Source organism: Chionomys nivalis, chromosome 7 (genome assembly GCF_950005125.1).
Source record: "Chionomys nivalis chromosome 7, mChiNiv1.1, whole genome shotgun sequence".
NCBI classification, from domain to species: Eukaryota; Metazoa; Chordata; class Mammalia; order Rodentia; family Cricetidae; genus Chionomys; species Chionomys nivalis.
In genome coordinates this window covers 82,321,974-82,342,358 of record NC_080092.1, presented here as the reverse complement: position 1 = coordinate 82,342,358, position 20,385 = coordinate 82,321,974, and the positions used below count along the sequence as shown (strand labels likewise).

Here is a 20,385-nt window from a genome sequence, read left to right as displayed (position 1 = left end):
GATCCCGAGAGCAGTGGTTTCTGTCCTTGGGTCTTCTGAGAGGAATCAGGCAGGAAGACCGGCCACAGCAGGGAGTGGTGAGGTATGAGGACACCTAGTACCTCTGAGCTGATCCCCTCCCCCCACCCCAATCTCAGGACAGAGTCAGGAGTATAAGCATTGATCCTTGAAGGTCACAGTTTCAGCTCAGTGGGTTTGGGACTGGGGATGAAGGGTGTCTCAGGACAAGTAAAGAAAGGGACATGAAAGGCCCAGAAGTCAAGAGAGCAGAGAATATTCTCAGGAGAGCACATATCTGATGAAGAGCCCAACATCCGAGGGCTCTTCAAGCAGATCCTGTGTTTTGGGAGAGCCCTTCCCGAGCCAGCCAAGCCCTTACCTGTCACCTGGGGTAAGCAGTAGCATCACGCCCCACCTCTCTGGACCTGAAGAGCAACCCCACGTGTGTGTATTCTAAAAGGAGGCCTAGCGCCAGCTGTCCTCACAGACCTGGCCCTGCTACCCCACGTAGGAGAGTCCTCTCCCCTCAGTCCCAAGGCCCAGCTAAGGGTGCTGGCCAGGCGGATGAGGGCACCCAGAGGGCCTTTCTAGTCCCTGTGCCACATCCCACTCCTTACCATGCTCCCTCAGGAGTGTTGGAGCCAGGACTGTATGTGAATCCTCCATCTTCCTCTGTGTGCTCCCCGTGACTGCCCTTCTTCTCCTCTGCCCCACCCCAAGCCATTCCTAGCTCTGTTCCCCTAAAAAACGTCAAGGTTCAGCTCAGATTACTCACTGGGGACAACTAGGACTTCCCAGGTGTTGTCTCCTCGGTCCCCACTCTTTTTTAAATTGAATTTATTTATTTTTATTTTATGAGCATTGGTGTTTTGCCATGGGTGTCTGGTTCTCTGGAACTGGAATCACAGACAGTTGTGAGCTGCCATGTGAGTGCTGGGAACTGAACTGGACCAGGGTCGTCTGGAAAATCAGTCACTGCTCTCGCCCACCGAGCATCTCTCCAACCCCCTCAGTCCCCACTTTTTTTTTTTTTTTTTTTTTCGAGACAGGGTTTCTCCGTAGCTTTTGGTTCCTGTTCTGGAACTAGCTCTTGTAGACCAGGCTGGCCTCGAACTCACAGAGATCCGCCTGCCTCTGCCTCCCGAGTGCTGGGATTAAAGGCGTGCGCCACCACCACCCGGCTTACTTACTTTTTTTTTTTTTTTTTTTTAACAAGATTTCTCTGTGTAACAGCTCTGGCTGTACTGGAACTTGTTTTGTAGACCAGGCTGGCCTCACACTGGCCTGCCTCTGTATCCTGAGTGCTGGGATTAAAGGCGCGCTGGTTCCCCTGCTCTTTACCACACTCTCGCCTTCAGACTTTGTGGTTATTGTGGGTTGCTATCATCTACCCCACTAGATGCGAGTTCCCAAGGATAGATGTTCTGAGGACCCAGCTCAAGCAACCACCTACCCAGGAGACATGGTCCAGGCTCAGTAACCCTCCTCCTCAACTCAGCCCCACCCTGCATCCAAAGGGGACTGTACTATCAAACTCCCAGCCACCCGTCACTCCCATTTGGTCCCAACAGTCCATAGAAGAAAGGAATGACCAGAGAAAGGATGCAGCCGCACAGCAAAGTGGCAGAACTTCCTGTCCCAACAGTTTCTAAAAGCTGGACTGTAGGAGACTCCCCTTGAATGGAGGGATAATGGGTCTGGGTCCCTTGTCTATGGGGAAGTAATTTCTTCCACAGAAAATCAGTGGCCTTCCTGAGACAGCAGGGTGTGGAAGAGGGGCCATGAGGTTATTAAGGGACACCATCCTCAATAATCACAGCCCCAGGCAAATACCCTACTCCTCCTCTTCACCCCTCTACAAGTACAGGTCACCTAATGCCAAGAAGCCCCTCTCCTGCCTGGCGAGGCAGACAGCGAGGTCTGAGCTGGGAGGCTTCCTGTGAAAGGCTAACAGTGGGCTGAGGAATGTGGCGTAGTTGGTAGTGTTGCCCAACACACACAAAGCCTTGAGTTGATCCCCAGCACGGAATAAAGTGGGCACGGGCACGGTACTGCAGATCCGTAGTTCAGAACTGAGAAGCAGAAGTTCAAGGTTATCCTCAGCTTCGTAGCAAGTGTAAACAAGCCTGAACTATGGGAAGTCCTGTATTTAAAAATCAAACAAAAAAATTTGAGACTGGGTCTCTCTACAAATCTCTGGCTCTCCTGAAACAGTACGTAGACCAGGCCACAGAACTCACAGAAATCCACCTGCCTCTGCTTCTTAGGTGCTGGGTTTAAAGGCATGTGCCACCACACCCAGGAAAAAAAATAAGAATAAAGGAGAGAGAGAGAGAGAGAGAGAGAGAGAGAGAGAGAGAGAGAGCAAATAAATAAAAGCTGCATAAAAAGCTCCTCACCCTGAGGGCTTCATGAGCTCAAAGAGACTTGGTGCCCAGCATGGAGGAGAAGTACTGTCCCCTGGTCATTTTGCTTACAGGAAGTCACATCCCCTCTCTGTCAATTTAGGTACTTCCTCGGCACAGGGCACTTGAGAAAACTGAGCATGACTCCAGCTAAACCCCCAGCACAGCCCCTATAACAGAGGCCTTCTTCTCTAGAGGACTCTGTCCCTTTAGGTCTGCAGGGATTCCGCCAGCACAAGTTTGTGATCGAGACAAGTTGATAAGCTAAATTTGGCGGGCTCTAAAATTTTCTATTGTTGGAGCCTGAACTTGGTCTGTGTGTGGCGGGGGGGGCAGGGGAGACTTGAGTGCTCACTCTCATTCACAGGCTCTTTCTCTCCTCAAGTGTCCCAGGCTGGTTTTGAACTTGTAAGTTGTAGCTGAAGATGACCTTGAACTTCTGATCCACCTGCCTCCGCCACAGAGTTCTGGGAGAACACCTCCTGAGTGTTGGGAGTACAGCGAGCCCGCCCCACCCAGTTCTATGCATTGTTGAGATCTAAAGCAGGGTTTGCTGCAGACTACACAAGCACTCTACCAACTGAGCTCCAGCCCGGCTCCTGGGAATGTCTCTTAGTAGAAGAAGAGGAAACCAAGGCTCCAAGAGACCAGGAAGCCAGTCAGTGAAGGAGCCGGGCAGAGCATTCCCGTCCCCCAGGTCCACAGTAGCTGACTTGGTCTGCTCTAGACCTCTTCATTCCCCCACCCCCAGGGGGACCCACCTGTCAGTCAGAGATAGGTGCCCCAACGAGGGAGAGAACAGCCCTGTTGGCGATGGGATGGGAGGAGAGCGCGGGGGCCAAGAATGCAGTTGCTCTGCCTAGGGGCCTGGGCTGGGCTGCCACAGAGGAGCCAGTGTGCCCAGACATTGAAGCTTTGTGAGCTAAGGCTCGTGTGGGGACAGTTGTTTTCTCGACCGGACATTGTTTCAGGTTGACGGTTAGGGCCATGACTCCTAGAGGCCAGCTCTCAGGAGCCAGTGGGGTCTGAGGAAGTACCTAGCTAAGGTACTCTAGTTAGAGACCAGAAGAGAGTCAATGGGGTCCCATGACAGGTGCCTTGGGAGGCTGCCAAGGAAAAGCCAGTCTTGAGGGAAGACATGGGTAGAAGAGATGCCCTGAGACTTGGGGCCAGAGAACACCTGGCCAGAGTGAAGAGTGGACAGAGGCTGGGCAGACATGCGTCCAGGGGCCAGTGACTACCAGCCAGAGCCCCGGAAGTCCTGAGAACTCAGCTCTCAAGCCTCAGTCCATGAAGGCAGATGCAGAGGGATCCCCAGGGGCCAGAAGGGTCCAAAGGCCTTAGGAGCTGGCCAGGCTGGGTGGGGTAGGCCTGATGCACAGCTGCCCAGATGTGGGTGAGAGATAACTCTGTTTATGGGGCACCCAGTTGGAGCGGGGCAAGGGGGTGGGGTGGGAAGGGGCTCCCGGCTGTGGGGCGGGCAGATTAGGAGGCAAGGGCATGAGTCAGGGGTTTGGGAGCCTCCCCCAGGGCACCTGCCGGTGCTGTTAGAGCGGTTGGGAGCTCAGCCAGTCGCACAGGGCACCAGCGGCAGCAGGACCTCACGAAGGACCCCCAAGGCTCCTGAGCAGGTGGGCAGGGCAGGGCAGGGAGTGGCTGGGTGGTCCTTAGGCATCTGTCCTGAGGGTTTGTGCAGGTGGTCAGCTTAAATCTGTGTCCAAGGGGTATGACCCTTAACCTCCAAGGGGGTGCAGGTGGGTGGGATGGCAATGCGACCATGTGCATGTAGTCCCTCAGTGAACCAGTGGCAGGATGAAGGGGCAGTTTCCATACAGAGAGGTGTGTGTGGTCGGAGAGCATGTTGGGAGCAGAGCTGAGACATTCCGCCATAGGTTCTACCTGCTTTCTATCTCCCAGCCCCACAAGCCCCCATGGACTCAGGCCCAAGGACTCACTCCTCCCAGGCCCTTCTTTCCTTCAAATGTGGGGCATTCTCAGGCCACCCCATCTCTCACCTGGGAGACCATATACCAGCCAACATTGATTTCCGTATGGGACACTTCTAGGGGTCTACTTGGGAGCTTGGCACTGCCCCCATCTCAGAGAGTATTGAAAGGGAAAGGAAAAGCCCCTCTCCTCTGAGGGTTGGCAGCCTCTTAGCTCAAGCTAATTCTATAGGAGCTGGAGGCAGTCAGGGAGGGTGACGATCACCAGCCTGACCCGGATGGCTGTGGCAGGTGTAATGGCAGGCTGTGTGTCAGGCACAGGCCATGCATTCTCTGCATGGACTTAGTCTGCACAGAGGGCCCATCACATAGGAATCACTCTTACCAGTTTTATTTTACAGATGAAAAAACAAAAACAGAAGCCTGAGGCTCAGTTACCTTCCTGAGCCCACAGAGTTAGTAAATTGCATGGCTGAGATTAAACAATGAACACAGGCGGTCTGACTACAGAGTCTGTGTCTTAAGTTCTAACTCTGGGAGGCAGCTCAGAGGTTCTCAGAGGGAGAAATTCGTGGAGCTGCAGGCCAGGTTTCATCCTGCCTCTGATACCAACGTCCCGTGCCACTGAAGTAGACGAACTCCTCTGAACCTTGGCTTTGTCAAACGCTGCCGCTGCCTGCCGTTACTGGGTTCAGCTTAGCAGAGTGTTCTGGGGTCTGGGAGAGAGGGGGCATCACAGCTGCTTGAGAGGTGTAGTTTTGTGCCACCAGGGAACTGTCTCTGTCATCCGTCCCCCTCCCGCCTGTGCCTTCTCAGCTGGTGGGCTCTACCTCCTGGGCTCCAGATGTCCCCACTCTTCCCTTATCTGACCCAGCTGATGGCTGGCCCTCCAGGTGTTTGGGGTGCTTCCAGACCTAGACACTGCTGGCTGGGGGCCAGGCTCTTATCAGTTGCAGGCAGAATGGGGCAGCGCTAACAGGGCAGGGACAACAGGCGACAACCCGGGTCCTGGGGCACCTTTCAAGGCTCAGCTGAGCTCCAGGCCCCTCCTGATCCTTCTCTTCTCTCTGACTGATTTCCCAGAAGTTGGCATCTAACAGATGGGTGACCACAGACACCTGAGAGCTGCCCAAGGCGTTTGGTTCGGTCACGGTCAGGGAGGCAGCCTGGAACTCTGGATCCCTGGCTATGCCATCTTGTCCCTCAGGAGAAGCAAGGCCTCAGTGCCAGCCCCATAGTGGGATTTTTGGTACCTCAGGATCTGAGGCCCAACCAGAATGCAGTGTGGGTGGGTCCAGAGAAGGAAAAGAGAAAAATGAAGACAGAATAGAGGAACAGGGTAGGGGACTTTGGAAAAGATGGAAAAGACAGCGAGGAGAAAGGGGAACGGTGGATAGCTAGGGCTGCCAAGGACAAAGTCCTAGCAGAGGATGTCCCATTCTTGGACTTGAGAACTCTTTCGTGCCTGTCACTTGCCACTCCCAAGGACTTGACAGTGCCTCTCCCCCTCAGAACCTCAGGACTGTACAAGACCCAGAAAGTTCTCTGTATGATTCTTTCTAAATGTATGCCCTGCCCTAGACCTTTGCATGGCCCCTTGCATGACTGCATGGCTCTACTTCCACCCTCCTGCTCTCCCCGCTTCACCCCTCTGCCTCTGACCCTTGGATCCCATCCTCTGCCCTTCCGTCTTCTGTTTCCTGTGCCCTGTCCCCTGCCCTCCACTTGCCGCACCTCTGCTTGCTGCACTCTACCCCACTCTGTCCCCACCCCCACCCCATCTCTCTGTCCTAGCCTACTCCTCACGCCCAGACTGACCATCTTTGTCCAGCTCTTGGGACCCTTCCTGAGGTCCCCGTGCCCTGCTCCTGAGTCCTCCTCTTCCTCCTATAACACTCTCTGCAGCGCCCAGCACAAGGGGCTTCTTAAGCTCCATCCATGTAGAAACCACTTAAGTCATCTTAAGAGCAAGGACATGCTTAACTGAGCCTCTTGTGCTCAGCCGAGCGGCAACACCTGATGACCCCACCCAAATGCTGGTCACCCCAATGTTCTAGGTGACAGTGAGTGAGAGGAGAACAAAAGTCCCTCCACACACAAATTGACACATTAGATGACCATCCCCACATCCTGTGTGGATACACCTTTGTCTTGAGAAAATGGAGGCCAAGGTTCTGTGGCTTGGTCTGTGACATAGGATGCCAGTTAGGTGTCGGACTCCTTGAGGACTGAGACGTGCAGGGACTTTACCTGCAAGTGTCCTCCTTTCCAAAGGACATGTCAGAAAATTAATTGTACACAAATCAATGAAGAAACCATGCCCGACTGGGTCAGGGACTGGCAGGGTGGTGAAGGAAGGCCTGGGAAAGGGTGATACTGGAACTGAGATAAGAGAAAGACCAAAAGTGTGTCTCAGAGTGGGTGATGAATGTGTAAACAATAGACAGGTAATTAAACAAGCCAGGGAGGTAGAATTTAAATGGAGAGGCGGCACCATGTGGTTGCTAGGAATTGAACTCAGAACCTCTGGAAGAACAGTCAGTGCTCCTAACATCTGAGCCATCTTTCCAGGCCCAAATGGAGAGGAGAAAGTAGGCTCATGTCCTTCAGGATCTGTGGGTCCCTCCCAAGAACACTGCAACCTGTTGTACAGGCAGAAGCAGTCAATTCTAGAAGAGACTATATTGTGGAGACTCTCAGGGGAGACAAGCCCCCTGAGGAAGAAACAGGCCATGCCCTGGGAGTTAGCTGAGTCCTTGGGACTCAGAAAGAGAAGTTCGGTAAGGCCTGGCAGACACGGGTTGGAGCTAGACATCACGCCACTTGACTTGCCTCAAATGCACAAAGAAGAAGGCAGCCTTGCTGATGCCGCCTGTCTTTCAGCCCACATACCCATACACCTACAAACTCAGTGTCTTCCTCAGTGTCCTCTGCCTCCATCTGATCCATCTCATATCCCCAGGGCTCTCCTAATACTAAAAGTCAGCTCCCTTAGGGGGACCCAGAAGCAGCAAGGGCCAATTGAGGGTGACATGACTGTGTCATTTAGCTTGCACCCCTCTTTCAGGGACCTGAGGTGCGGGTTATGCTGGGGGCTCAGATAGCCGAGGACGACTGGACACTGAGGACAGCATCATGGGGGACGTACAGGTAAGTGTCTGTTGATCCGTGCAGGGTTCCTTCCTTCAGCTCCGGAAGCCAACCTGAGCTGTTCCTCAGGGGACTTGGGTAGCCACTTAACCCAATCTTGATGGCCCTTTCCCACAGGACCATGAGGAAGTACTGGAGATCCCAGATCAGGACAGCGAAGATGAATTGGAGGAGGTCATAGAACAGATAGCATACAGAGACCTCGACATCCCTGTGGCCCAGATGCAGGAGCCAGAAGGTGAGAGCCGTCCCTTGCCTTCCTCTAGGTACAGTAGGGACCCAGTCCTTCCCGGCTCCACAGCCCCAACCCTGGTACCAGTTCTCCCCACAATCCTGGCTGATTGAAGGATAAACAATGTTTTGTTTGAAATGATCACAGGAGGTGACTGGGGTGGTTGGGCTCCCTTCACATGTGACAGGGCAGCCAGGTATGTCTGGGACAAGGGCACAAACCCAGTGGCTACCCTGTCTGTCCCACATCAGCATGGAGGCCGAGCCGCATGTCTGTTACTGAAGCTTCATTCTGTCTAGATAGCTAGAGACCCTGAGAAATGGGAGAGAACTGTGGGGATCCCATGAGCAGAGACCCCAGGAGTTCATACCACCTTCCTTGGCCTAACCAAGGTCTTAGGTGGGGAGCCTGAGGCGGGGACCTGTTTACTGTCAACAGGGTTTAAGTGCAAGTGATTAGATTTGAAGTTAAGAGGCCCCCTTGGGAAATGAGGACAATATAAGGGGCTCACGGCATCTGGGTGCTGTGGGGTAAATGGCTACCAGCTGGCAGGTTAGCTGAGCGGGTGGGCACAGGCAAGGAAATCTGGTCCCAGATGTGGGGTTGGCGGGGATACTAGGATGGTTTTGAATATTGTGACTTGGGACTCTCCTGATCCTCACTGAGGAGGGGTCAGGCTAGGGGCTCGGACAATGAACTCAGGGTTCCTCAGGAAGGCTCAGATGGAGAGTGGCAGATCCAAGCTGGCCCAGAACAGGCGTAGATGTGGGGTTGGGCAGGGATCCTAGCCCAGGGCAGTGGAAGGATGTGTCTGGGTTCCTTTGGCTCCCTGGAAGTAGTACAGCAGGGCCTGAGTGAGAGGCCGTGCCACAGGCAGCGCTAACTAACCCTGGGTTTTTTAGCTCTTCCCACAGAGCCGGCAGCCACAGACTACATCCCAACCACCACCTCCACATCACGCCGAAGCTCCAGTCAGGTGAGGACCCAAACTCCAGCCTTTCTCAAGTTGCCTTGAGATCTGTTACATCCCATGAAAAGGGATAGGAGGAGAACGGGCTGGAGGAGACCCTCCCCCAACAAGCAGGATGGAGGGATCATCCTTGGACATCAGCGGATGGGAAAGGGGCATGCTCGCTAACGGGGGAAATGGCTTTTCTGAATTCCCTGGACAGACTGCTTACTGCTGAGGACTAAGCAGGGCTTCAAGGCCTAGTGGGGCTAGATACTCACCGGGGATTTATAGAATCAAGGGCACATTCTCCTCTGCCCCAGCATCCAAGTCCCCACTGAGTACCAGACGGCCTAGCTGGTTAAGAAATTGGATCCCGAGCTGGAGAGATGGCTCAGTGGTTAAGAGTACTGACTGCTCTTCCAGAGGTCCTGAGTTCAATTCCCAGCAACCACATGGTGGTTCACAACCACCTATAATGAGATCTGGTGTCCTCTTCTGGCCTACAGGCAGGATACTGTATAAATAAATAAATCTTTAAAAAAAAAAAAAAGGTGCCTGGAGAAATGGCTCAGAGGTTAAGAACACTGACTATTCTTCCAGAGGTCCTGAGTTCAATTCCCAGCAACCACATGGTGGCTCACAACCTCTTCTGGTTACAAGTATACACCCAGGCAAAACACTGTATACGTAATAAATAAATAATTTAAAAAAAAAAAAAAGAAATTGGATCCCAACCCAGCACTCGGGAGGCAGAGGCAGGCAGATCTCTGTCAGTTCAAAGCCAGCCTGGCCTGCAAGAGCTAGTTCCAGGACAGGCTCCAAAGCAACACAGAGAAACCCTGTCTTGGAAAAAAGAAAGAAAGAAAGAAAGAAAGAAAGAAAGAAAGAAAGAAAGAAAGAAAGAAAGAAAGAAAGAAAGAAAGAAAGAAAGAAAGAGAAGGAAGGAAGGAAGGAAGGAAGGAAGGAAGGAAAGAAAGAAAGAAAGAAAGAAAGAAAGAAAGAAAGAAAGAAAGAAAGAAAGAAAGAAAGAAATTGGGTCCCTAAACTGTGTCTGACTCAGGATGGTCGAGTCAGGAGACTGATCCCAATGACTTCCCAAGCCCCTTCTGCCTCAGTCACCAGGCCACAGTTTTCCGACCAAGTGGCTGCTTGAGGCATCTCTTGGTCCAGAGGTTCATGCCTCTTCTGAACTGTGGTAATGGCTTACTGAGGAGGATGAGACATGGATCCAGCGGGGTGGGCCAGACCCCCAAGCCCCCTGCACATTTCCCTATGCCCCGAGCAGATCTGTCCTGATCCTTTCAGGGCCCAGTGCCTTTTCTAAGCCTAGCTTAGAGCTAAGTGCCCTTAGGATCCAAGCTTCCAGTTTCCCCATGGACTTGCCTGGGGGCTTGATGGACTAACTCAGGCCTTGGGCCTCAGGTCTATGTGGAGCTGCAGGAACTGATGATGGACCAGAGGAACCAGGAGCTACAGTGGGTGGAGGCAGCACACTGGATAGGGCTGGAGGAAAACCTACGAGAGGATGGTGTGTGGGGCCGCCCACATCTGTCTTACCTCACCTTCTGGAGCCTTCTCGAACTGCAGAAAGTCTTCTCCAAAGGTAAGTCCTGCCGGGCCCTCTGCTGCTGCTGCACAGGAGGCTTGCTGGGGCCATACTGCGCAGTCACTCAGCTCACCCTCTGCTGCCTGTAGGCACCGTCCTCCTGGACCTGGCAGAGACATCCCTGGCCGGGGTGGCCAATAAGCTTCTAGACAGCTTCATCTTTGATGACCAGATCCGGCCTCAGGACCGAGACGAGCTGCTCCGGGCTCTGCTGCTCAAACGCAGGTGCTCTGCCTGCCTGCCCGGACCTGCCTGGCCTTCCTATCCCAGGGTCTCCTCCACACCCTCTACCCCAAAGTCTTCCTACCCTTCCTCAACTCCAGATGAACCCCACCCAGGCAGAAAGAAGGGACTCTTCCTCTACCATAGCTTCTATATCCGTCTGACACCCCCAAATGGAGACCATGACTTCAAGTTCATACTTACAGAGAGAGCATGGTCTTGAGACCCTTCTGCCCGTTCCTGCTCCCACCTAGACATCCTAGACAGGGCCACCTACTTCCGTCTGCACTGTCCTGTAAGAGGAGGCTCTGATTTTCCTTCTCTAGGGTCTCTCTAGCGTGGTCCCTGGGAAATTCCACTGGGTGTTCACCTTTGTCCTGCCCAGCCTAGTCTCCCTTTATGGGAAATTCAGCCTGCATAGCTCACTCAGCTCATGTCACCTGTGTGTTCCGCAGCCGTGCTGAGGACCTAAAGGCTCTGGAGGGCGTGAAGCCTGCCGTCCTGAACCGCTCTGGGGGCCCTTCTGAGCCCCTTCTTCCCCAGGAGCCATCGCTGGAGACCAAGCTGTACTGTGGACAGGTGAGGCCAGAATGAGGTTGGGACTGAGAGGAGCTGGGAGAGGCAAAGGCCAGATGCTCAGGCCTCCTAGGTTCCCTGTGACCTCAGGACCCCCTTACATACCTTTCTTCCCACAGGCAGAGGGGCACCCAGAAGGATCCTCACCATCTGGGATTCTGAAGATTCCCCCAGATTCGGAAACCACACTGGTCCTAGTGGGTAAGAGCCCTTCCCCTCTACAGACCCTGCTTCAGGCCCTGGGCAGCCCCCTCCTGAGTCCTAGAGGCCTGGCTTTACCACCTGGTGCCTCCCACAGGCTGTGCTAACTTTCTGGAGAAGTCTGTCCTGGGTCTCGTGAGACTGAAGGAGGCTGTGCAACTGGAGGACCTGGAGCTGCCAGAGCCTGTGCGCTTCCTTTTCATTCTGCTGGGACCTGAGTCTCCCCACATCGACTACACCCAGCTGGGCCGGGCTGCAGCCACCCTGATGACAGAAAGAGTGAGCTTTGCCAGAGAACTGGCGGGAGGGCAGAAGACGACACCTCTCCCCCTTGACCTGGCCTAGCTGACTTTAAATTCACTATTTGAAGCCATTGGGTTGAATTCCACCTATTCCTGGCCTGGCTGGTCCAGTCTTATCCTGGTTTGCATTGGGCTGGCTAGTCTACTCCGGTCCAGTGTGATCAGTGTTGGCCCAACCTGCTGTGTGGTGTGCCTAGCCCACTGGGTATACTTTAGCTTCTCCTTCCCCACCCAGAGTGCCTGTCTCCCTAAAGCTGGTCCTTAGAGGTCTGAGGGAACAGAAAGAACCAGACCCTACAATGACAGCCAGGATTTTGGTGACTGGTCCCTGACATGCCCAGCCTTCAAGTCTTTGAGACAAGATCTCACCATGTAGCTCTTGCTAGCCTGGAGCTTGCTATGCTGTCCAGGATGGCCTCAAACTTAAGGCAGGCCTCCTATCTCCCCCTCCTGAGTGCTTAGACCACAGGCAGGCATCATCACTTGGTTGACTGCTCCCCTAGGGCCTCTTGTCTACCGTCCCAGTGTCCAGACCCTTTTTCCTGCCTGTAGGTGTTCCGCACAACTGCCTACCTGGCACAGAGCCGAGGGGAGCTGGTGAGCTCCCTGGAGGGTTTCCTGGACTGTAGCCTGGTACTGCCCCCGACTGACGCCCCTTCAGAACAAGCTCTGCTCAACCTGGTACCCGTGCAGAAGGAATTGCTTAGAAGGCGTTACCTGCCCAGTGCCACCAAGCCAGACCCTGCCTTATACAAGACCCTAGGTACCTGTTCTGTCCTCAACAGGGCTTCCCGATGCCCCATGAGCCCCTGGACTCCCAGCGCAGTGCCCCTTTCCTATCAGACACCCCCAGCATCTGTCCCTGTGGCCGAGTTTCCCTGTCACCCCAGCCATTCCTATTGGTCCCTCTGACCATGTTTCTGTTCTCTACAACAGACTTGAATGGGGGCCCAGGAGGCCCCGGTGGTGTGGATGACCCTCTACAGCGAACAGGCCGGATCTTTGGAGGCCTGATACGTGACATCCGGCGCCGTTATCCTTACTATCTGAGTGACATCACAGATGCGCTCAGCCCCCAGGTCCTGGCTGCCGTCATCTTCATCTACTTTGCTGCCCTGTCACCTGCGGTCACCTTTGGTGGCCTCCTGGGTCAGTGACAATGATGGTTCCCCCCTAATATTCACCTCTAACCCTCTGACCTTTGCCTCCCCACCTCTGACCCAATCTGATGCTCTGTATGCTCACATCATGCCCCGTGACTTTACTCTCGCTCCTTGGAAATAATTTCTCCCATCTGGACCCTTGTGTGGCTTTTTCCCACAGGAGAAAAGACCCGGAACCTGATGGGGGTTTCGGAACTGCTCATCTCCACAGCGGTACAAGGCATTCTCTTTGCTCTCCTGGCGGCACAGCCCCTGCTGGTGCTTGGCTTCTCGGGACCCCTGCTGGTGTTTGAGGAAGCCTTCTTCACGGTAGCCCCACACTGACCCCAACCCTGTAGCTGACCCTAGCTCACCTGTCTGATGCTCACAAGGTGGCTAAGCCTAGATCTGTCTGACCAGAATTCCTCTGTCTGACTGCCTGCAGTTCTGTGAAAACAACAACCTAGAGTATATCGTGGGCCGTGCGTGGATCGGATTCTGGCTCATTCTGTTGGTGTTGTTGGTGGTGGCCTTCGAAGGCAGCTTTCTGGTCCGATTCATCTCCCGCTACACCCAGGAGATCTTCTCCTTCCTCATCTCCCTCATCTTCATCTATGAGACTTTCTCCAAGCTGATCAAGGTGGGGCCCAGGGGGAATGCTCACACTCACACACAGCATGTGGGTTGCCTCGTATGTGTCTGTTCAGCATGACTGTAGCCATGTTTCCACCTGTATGCAAAACCACGAACACAGGCACATGTATGTTTCTGGGTTCACTTAGGACTGTGCAGTTGGGTTGCTTATGACCCTGTAAAGGCTAGTGACTCAGTGTTCATGCTATGATTTGGCAGAGGGATTGTATAAGGGAAGACACCTGTATATAAACTTGTCCATATTCATGACCACACAGCATATGTGACAGTGGTCACTATGTGTGCGACGGCCTTGGAAATCATGCGTAGTGAGACAGTGGATGCTCTAGGCTTTCCTCTCTTGCACTTGACCTCCATAACCCCACAGGGCCTCTGCCTCCTTCGTTTGCCCCCTCCTCCAAAAGCTTCACCTGCCTCCACATCTGCACTATCTATGAAAAAAGGGTCACCTCAGCTGGTGCTGGTGCTGGCGCATGCCTTTAATCCCAGCACTCAAAGGCAGAGGTAGATGGACCTCTGTGAGTTCATGGCCAGCCTGGTCTACAGAGTGAGTTCCAGGACCACCAAAGCTGCACAGGACAACCAAAGCTACCCTGTCTCGAAAAAACAAAACAAACAAGCAAACAAAAAGGTGACCTATTTATTTGCTTGTTTGTTGTGCTGGGGATCAAACCTCTTGCATGCTAGACAAATGCTGTTGCTGTTATCAACTCCCTAAGCCCTTTTTGTGACTTATTGCTGCCTCTCAGCCTTCTCACATTCCAAACAAAGCTGGACATATGTACCCATACACGCATGCTTATTGCTCCTTCTACCCTTCCCACACATGCTAACTTGTTCTTCATCCATGAAAACCAAGCTGGTTCGGCCGGGCGATGGTGGCACACGCCTTCAATCCCAGCACTCGGGAGGCAGAGGCAGGCGGATCTCTGTGAGTTTGAGACCAGCCTGTTCTATACAGAGCTAGTTCCAGGACAGGCTCCAAAGCCACAGAGAAACCCTGTCTCGAAAAAAAAAAAAAAAAAAAAAAAAAAAAGAAGAAAACCAAGCTGGTTAATATGTCAGATGAGGAAGAAGGTGGACAGATGGGTGAATGGATGATGGGTGGATGATGGTTTTGTGGGCAGTAGATGGGTAGACGGATGTCTGGATGTAAAGATAGACGGATGATTGTGTCCAGTCAACTTATCTGATACTATCTAGTTCAAGCCAGGTCTTGGGAGGGAACCCAATGCTTTGTTTTTCTGTTACAGATTTTCCAGGACTACCCGCTACAACAGACTTATGCCCCTGTTGTGATGAAGCCCAAACCTCTGGGTCCCGTGCCCAACACAGCTCTCTTCTCCCTTGTGCTCATGGCTGGTACCTTCTTACTTGCCATGATGCTGCGAAAGTTCAAGAACAGCACCTACTTCCCTGGCAAGGTCAGCGCACCCCTATCCTCACCTTCTCCAACCCCTAGCTTCTCTAGTACCCTTGGCTCCGCTTCCTACCCCAACTCTCCATCCCCAATACCAGGGCTCAGCGACCCTCTGCTGAATCAGGGTTCATGTTGCAGGCAACGCCATCTCTGCTCAGCACCAAGAGCCAGCAGGGAACAAGAGACAGAGAGTTCTTGGGAGAGGGATGAAGAGTGGGGTCAGGGCAGGGAGTGGGCAGAGGAAAAGTGAAGGCAGGGGATAGTTGGAGTAAGGACTGTCATTAGTTCTTGATGGACCCCTTGGGTTGAGTATAATCCCTGGTAGAGGTGGGAAGGGAAGGAAAATGGGTAGGGGTTGGATATGGACACAACTGGTTGCTTCCTCTGCCCACAGCTGCGGAGAGTCATCGGGGACTTCGGGGTCCCCATTTCCATCCTGATAATGGTCGTGGTGGATTCCTTCATCAAGGACACCTACACCCAGGTGACTCCTCCTCATCCTCTGCCATGCCGCCCTAAACCTTCACTTCCTTTACCTCCCCATGCCCTGCCAGAATGGCTTTTCCTAACCTAAAACCAGGTAGACCTCTTTCCCCATCCTTGTTCTTCCACTAGCCCCTCAGGACCACGCTAGCCCAAGCAAGAGCCCAGGCCACATTGCCCTTCTTATGCCTTTGCCCAGGGCAGTAGGATAGAGTGCCTTCAGGCCAGGCAGGTCTTTGTGCAGCTAGGGGCAAGCTACAACAACCTTTCTGCTCTTGTTTCCTCATCTGTAATACTGAGATGAAAAGATACACACAAGGGCTTAGAGAAGTAGCTCGGAGCAGAGTAAATGTTCAATATAAGCAAGTCCTTGAGCACTTCAACCCAACTCTGCCCCAGGCCCTTGGCTTCCCAAGCCCCACCTCTCCCTATCTACATGGCCCCACATTCTCACCAACTGTCTCCTCTCACAGAAACTCTCGGTCCCTGATGGTCTCAAAGTGTCCAATGCCTCTGCCCGGGGCTGGGTCATCCACCCTCTGGGTCTGTACGGCCATTTTCCCTTGTGGATGATGTTTGCTTCTGCCCTGCCTGCCCTGCTCGTCTTCATCCTCATATTCCTTGAGTCTCAGATCACCACGTAAGAACAAAGATAGAGACTTGGCCAGGGAGGACTGGAGGCAGGGAGGGGCCAATAGGAAACTGGTTGGTAACCCTCTGCTAGCTGATGAGAGGGATGGACCAGCAGAGGCAAGTCTGAGTTTTGTGGCCTCTGGGATGGCATCATTTGAAGACCATGTAAGCTATGAGTTGAGCTGCTGGATGTTGGGAGGAGCCTAAACAGGCAAGGTTCTCAACTTGGGCAAGAATGCCTAAGGGTGTTCCGAAGACTTCTAGCCCTCAAGAGTCTGAATTCTCAAATAACCAGAGGGAGGGAGCCAGGAAATCAAAGGGAAATGGGAACAGAAATCCAAAAGTCTCAGATGAACACCAGTGTGGAGACAGTAAGAGGGGCCTAAGGCGGTCCTAGCTGACCAGACTTCCTTCCACCCTAGGCTGATTGTCAGCAAACCAGAGCGCAAGATGATCAAGGGATCCGGCTTTCACCTGGACCTGCTGCTGGTCGTTGGCATGGGTGGGGTGGCTGCCCTCTTTGGGATGCCCTGGCTCAGTGCCACCACTGTGCGTTCCGTTACCCACGCTAATGCCCTCACAGTCATGGGGAAAGCCAGCGGTCCAGGGGCTGCAGCTCAGGTCCAAGAGGTCAAGGAGCAGCGGATCAGTGGGCTCCTGGTCTCTGTGCTTGTGGGTAAGTGAGACTGGCCATGCCCCTGCCTCCCTGCTCCACTCCCTCCTAGCCCCTGGTCTTAGGGTTGGGGAGCTCCTCCCACTTAGGGGTCCCACCTCTACCATCTTTCCCCGTCCAATCCTGACTCCCTCTCTTGGGACTGGGGACAGAACTTCCATCCCATCTACTCCGCATCCAGGTCCCTACACACCAGTTGCTCATGCCTCCCCAGCCCCCATTACTCACAGGAGGGGCTCTAGCAGAAGTGAGGAGGCTCAAGGGCCCTGGGACACTGTGATGGGTGTTTGTGTAGGGCAGGACTGCACTGCTGGGCTTTCCAGATCAGAGCCTGCCTCCACCCCTGCCTCCACAAGGGTAACCAATAGAAATGTAATAGACTGTGGGGTTTTCCCCTGCCCTGCTGTTGGCTGGGTAACTTCCCTGGCCTCTTGGGCCTCAGTTTTCCTATCTGCACAGATCAGTTGCTCTAGGACTGACCTCATGGCTCAGTCCAAGGGAAAGCAGAGAGTCTCTGGGCTCCAGAGGGTTCTAGAGCAGCCGAGCCCAGTAGGGTGAGCAGCGCTATAGTCACTGATGGGGACATCCAAAGATTCCTTCCCCTTCTCTTTTCTGTAGAGGATGATAGAGGCACTCTGTACTGAGGAGAAAGACAGGTTCCTCTGACCAGTGTGACTGCCCCCACTAGGCTCAGGGAGTGGGTGGAAGGCAGGAGGCAGGAGTATGACCCTTTGGAAGCATAGTGTTAGAAGCTGTTCACCGCTGAGCCTATAAACAGCTATTGCAGAAAAGGGTCATGGCACTGTGGTTTCATGGTCAGTCCCAAATATGAGCTAAACCCTGTTGGTGCTGGTCCTTGGGTGACCTGAACTAAGAGAGTGTCTCTCCACAGGACTGTCCATCCTAATGGAACCTATCCTGTCCCGCATCCCCCTGGCAGTGTTGTTCGGCATCTTCCTGTATATGGGAGTCACATCCCTCAGTGGCATCCAGCTCTTTGACCGCATCTTACTTCTGTTCAAGCCACCCAAGTACCACCCCGATGTCCCCTTTGTCAGGAGGGTACGTGGCTTTGAAGTCGTCCAGCCAGGGTGGGGCAGGAGTGTCAGAAGAGGGCAGCCATTGACCTCGGCTTCCCCACAGGTGAAGACCTGGCGCATGCACCTCTTCACGGTCATCCAGATCATCTGCCTGGCAGCGCTGTGGGTGGTGAAGTCCACCCCTGCCTCGCTGGCCCTGCCCTTTGTCCTCATTCTCACTGTGCCTCTGCGTCGCTTCCTGCTGCCCCTCATCTTCAGTGGGCTGGAACTCCAGTGTGTGAGTCGTGGGGGCCCTGGATGGGAGGACAGGGGATGGAGGGGCACAGCAGAAAGTCCGATAGTGTGGAGGGCACGTCTTGGACTGGGAGACAGTAGAGAGCTGTGGGTTTTGGCATAGAGATGTAGTTCAGCTGGTAGAAGACTTACCTCCCATGCTCAGAATCCTGGGTTCGATTCCCAGCACTACAGAAACTGTATATGAAGGCACACGCCTATAATCGCAGCACTAGGGAGGTAGAGACAAGGGAATCAGAAATTCTGGGTCATCCTTGGCCACACAGTTCAAAGCCAGCCTGAGTTACATAAGACCCCATCTTAAAGAGAAAAAAAAAAAAGTCTGTGTCCAGAGCCTTTGTCTCAGTCTTGGTCTGCTGTGTCCTCGTATGTGAGCGAGTGACCTCATTTCTCTGTGCCTCACGAGCGCAGGGAGGAATAATGACAGGTGCAAAGCATTATGAGGCGCACAGGGTGTGTTCCACATGCACTAGTGGGCACGCAGTCCTGCCATCCCTCAAGGCATTAGGGACGTTCAGAGCGGGGCTGGAGCTGCCATGGTGAGGGGATCCCCTGCCCACCTTTCTGCGGGTCCTTTTCACCAGACCCCGCAGTGGCCACCTGTCCTATGTAAGTCACTCCTTCAGACCAACCCTACACTGTAGGGACGGCACAGACTTGTCCGGTCTGGTTCCTAACTCCAGACATGCCTCTGAAGTCCCAGAAAGGTCTCATCCTGTCCAGTCTCTCACACCTTCTCCCTCCCACCTCTCTAGCTGGATGGTGACGATGCCAAAGCGAACTTTGACGAGGAGGAAGGTCTGGATGAGTATGACGAAGTGCCCATGCCTGTGTGAGGGGCAGGCCCAGGCCCCCAACCCTTCCACTTTCCCACCCTCCCAGGAAGAGCATTTGTGGGTGGGGAAGGAAGAAGGGTTGTCTAGGAAACACTCTACCTAAGGCACACTGGACTTTCTGACTGAAGATGACCAGAAGCCATATCAGGGAATTGGGGTCACAGTCTCTCAAGACTGTATGGGTTCCATACTGGAAAAGTTAAGTCTGAGCCTCCTCCCTTCACGGCATAGTTATAAATAGCAAAGGGGAGATACAGAGGGCAGTTTTCAAGTCCCTGCTAGCTGTGTGGCCTTATGTAAGCCCCTTGACCTCTCTGGCCTCTGCTTCCTGCTCTATAAAATGTTAATAATGCCCACGTAACCACATGGTATCTGAGGACCAGTAGCAAATGTGAAAGGACCATTCAACAGTTGTCCGCGTTTTCTGAGCCTGCCTGAGGTCACACAGCCTCTGGACTACCAGTGGGACTTGAGCCACGGCCTCCTGACCTGGAGGGTACGGCTCTGTCCTCCATCTTCCACGCATCCTCCTTCCCTGCTCAAAAATACCCCTGACAACTTCCTCCCTTCCCTTCTCTGCCCCAGCCCCACCCCAAGACCCTCTCCTCTACACCCAGAGAGGCATCCTGGTGAGGGTAAGGACCAGGTGAGGGACTGGGGCTCAGACTCCTAAGTGCTTGTTCCCACCCGCCAGACACTCATTCATTCATTCATTCATTCATTCATTCATTCATTCGTTCATTCATTCCATAGCTACCTACTTAGGACCCTGAACCTAGAGGGCACAGAGGGGACTAGGTCAAGCCCCTACCTTGGTGTGGGGTCATACACAAGTCTGCTCTGGACTTGGATGGGCATGGAGGGAGGACGGGAGGATTATAATTTATTAACTGTATTTTCTTTTATTAGTATTTTTTTTTTGTTTTTGTTTTTTCCTTTTTTGGAGGGACGTGGGTTGTTTTTTGTTTTGCTTTGTTTTCTTCGAGACAGGCTTTCTCTGTGCAGCCCTGGCTGTCCTGGAACTCACTCTGTAGACTGGATTGGCTTCCAACTCACAGAGATCTGCTGGCCTCTGCCTCCTGAGTGCTGGGATTAAAGGCGTGCACCACCACTGCCTGGCTAACTGTATTTTCTAAGTGCTTCTTCTGTGCTTTGGTTTTGTCCATGTACCCAGCCACCGTGAGAGACATGCTGTGTCCAGCCCCAACTAAAATGAATTTTGGGGGAAACCCAAGGTTTTACTTATTGGAGTAGGAGACAGTGGCTTGCTCCGGACATGGATAAAGATCTATTTTTTTACAAAACGAAAATATTAAAAAAAAAAAAAAGAAAGAAAGAAAGAAAGAAAGAAAGAAAGAAAGAAAGAATTGAAAGAACCAGAAGTTGTGAGAAGTGAAACAGAAAAATCTGAGAGAACAGGCAGCAAGTGGCCCCCATGGAAGATTCTCAGGGGTCTCTGGAAACCGTTCCTGCCTCCAGCCCCCATCACCACACTGGGCTTGTTTCCTCATCCGAGAACCAAGGATCAGAATGGTACCTACTTTGTAGGGGAGTTGCCAGGATTGACTGACACAGTATAAGGAAAGAAAGCACAGACCCTGCCTTGTGGGGAGCTGAT

At 53.2% G+C, this 20,385-nt stretch overlaps 1 protein-coding gene across 1 annotated transcript; it reads left to right on the top strand.

Moving 5' to 3' along the window:
* The first annotated feature begins 3,945 nt into the window (after positions 1-3,945).
* Positions 3,946-20,134, top strand: Slc4a1 (solute carrier family 4 member 1 (Diego blood group)). The gene is made up of 20 exons (XM_057774645.1): positions 3,946-4,036; positions 7,419-7,501; positions 7,619-7,739; positions 8,636-8,709; positions 10,108-10,288; positions 10,381-10,516; positions 10,969-11,092; positions 11,209-11,290; positions 11,388-11,569; positions 12,145-12,355; positions 12,529-12,741; positions 12,916-13,064; positions 13,180-13,374; positions 14,642-14,812; positions 15,203-15,292; positions 15,765-15,931; positions 16,347-16,600; positions 17,490-17,659; positions 17,741-17,914; positions 18,687-20,134. The coding sequence occupies exons 2-20, from the start codon at positions 7,487-7,489 to the stop codon at positions 18,765-18,767; spliced, it is 2,790 nt and encodes a 929-aa protein (XP_057630628.1). The 5' UTR covers positions 3,946-4,036; positions 7,419-7,486; the 3' UTR covers positions 18,768-20,134.
* The last annotated feature ends 251 nt before the right edge of the window (positions 20,135-20,385 follow it).

Coding starts and splice junctions, on each gene's coding strand:
- Slc4a1 (XM_057774645.1), top strand. Junction 12,356..12,528: donor TGCCTTATACAAGACCCTAG/GTACCTGTTCTG, acceptor TCTCTACAACAG/ACTTGAATGGGGGCCCAGGA. Junction 17,660..17,740: donor ATGTCCCCTTTGTCAGGAGG/GTACGTGGCTTT, acceptor GCTTCCCCACAG/GTGAAGACCTGGCGCATGCA.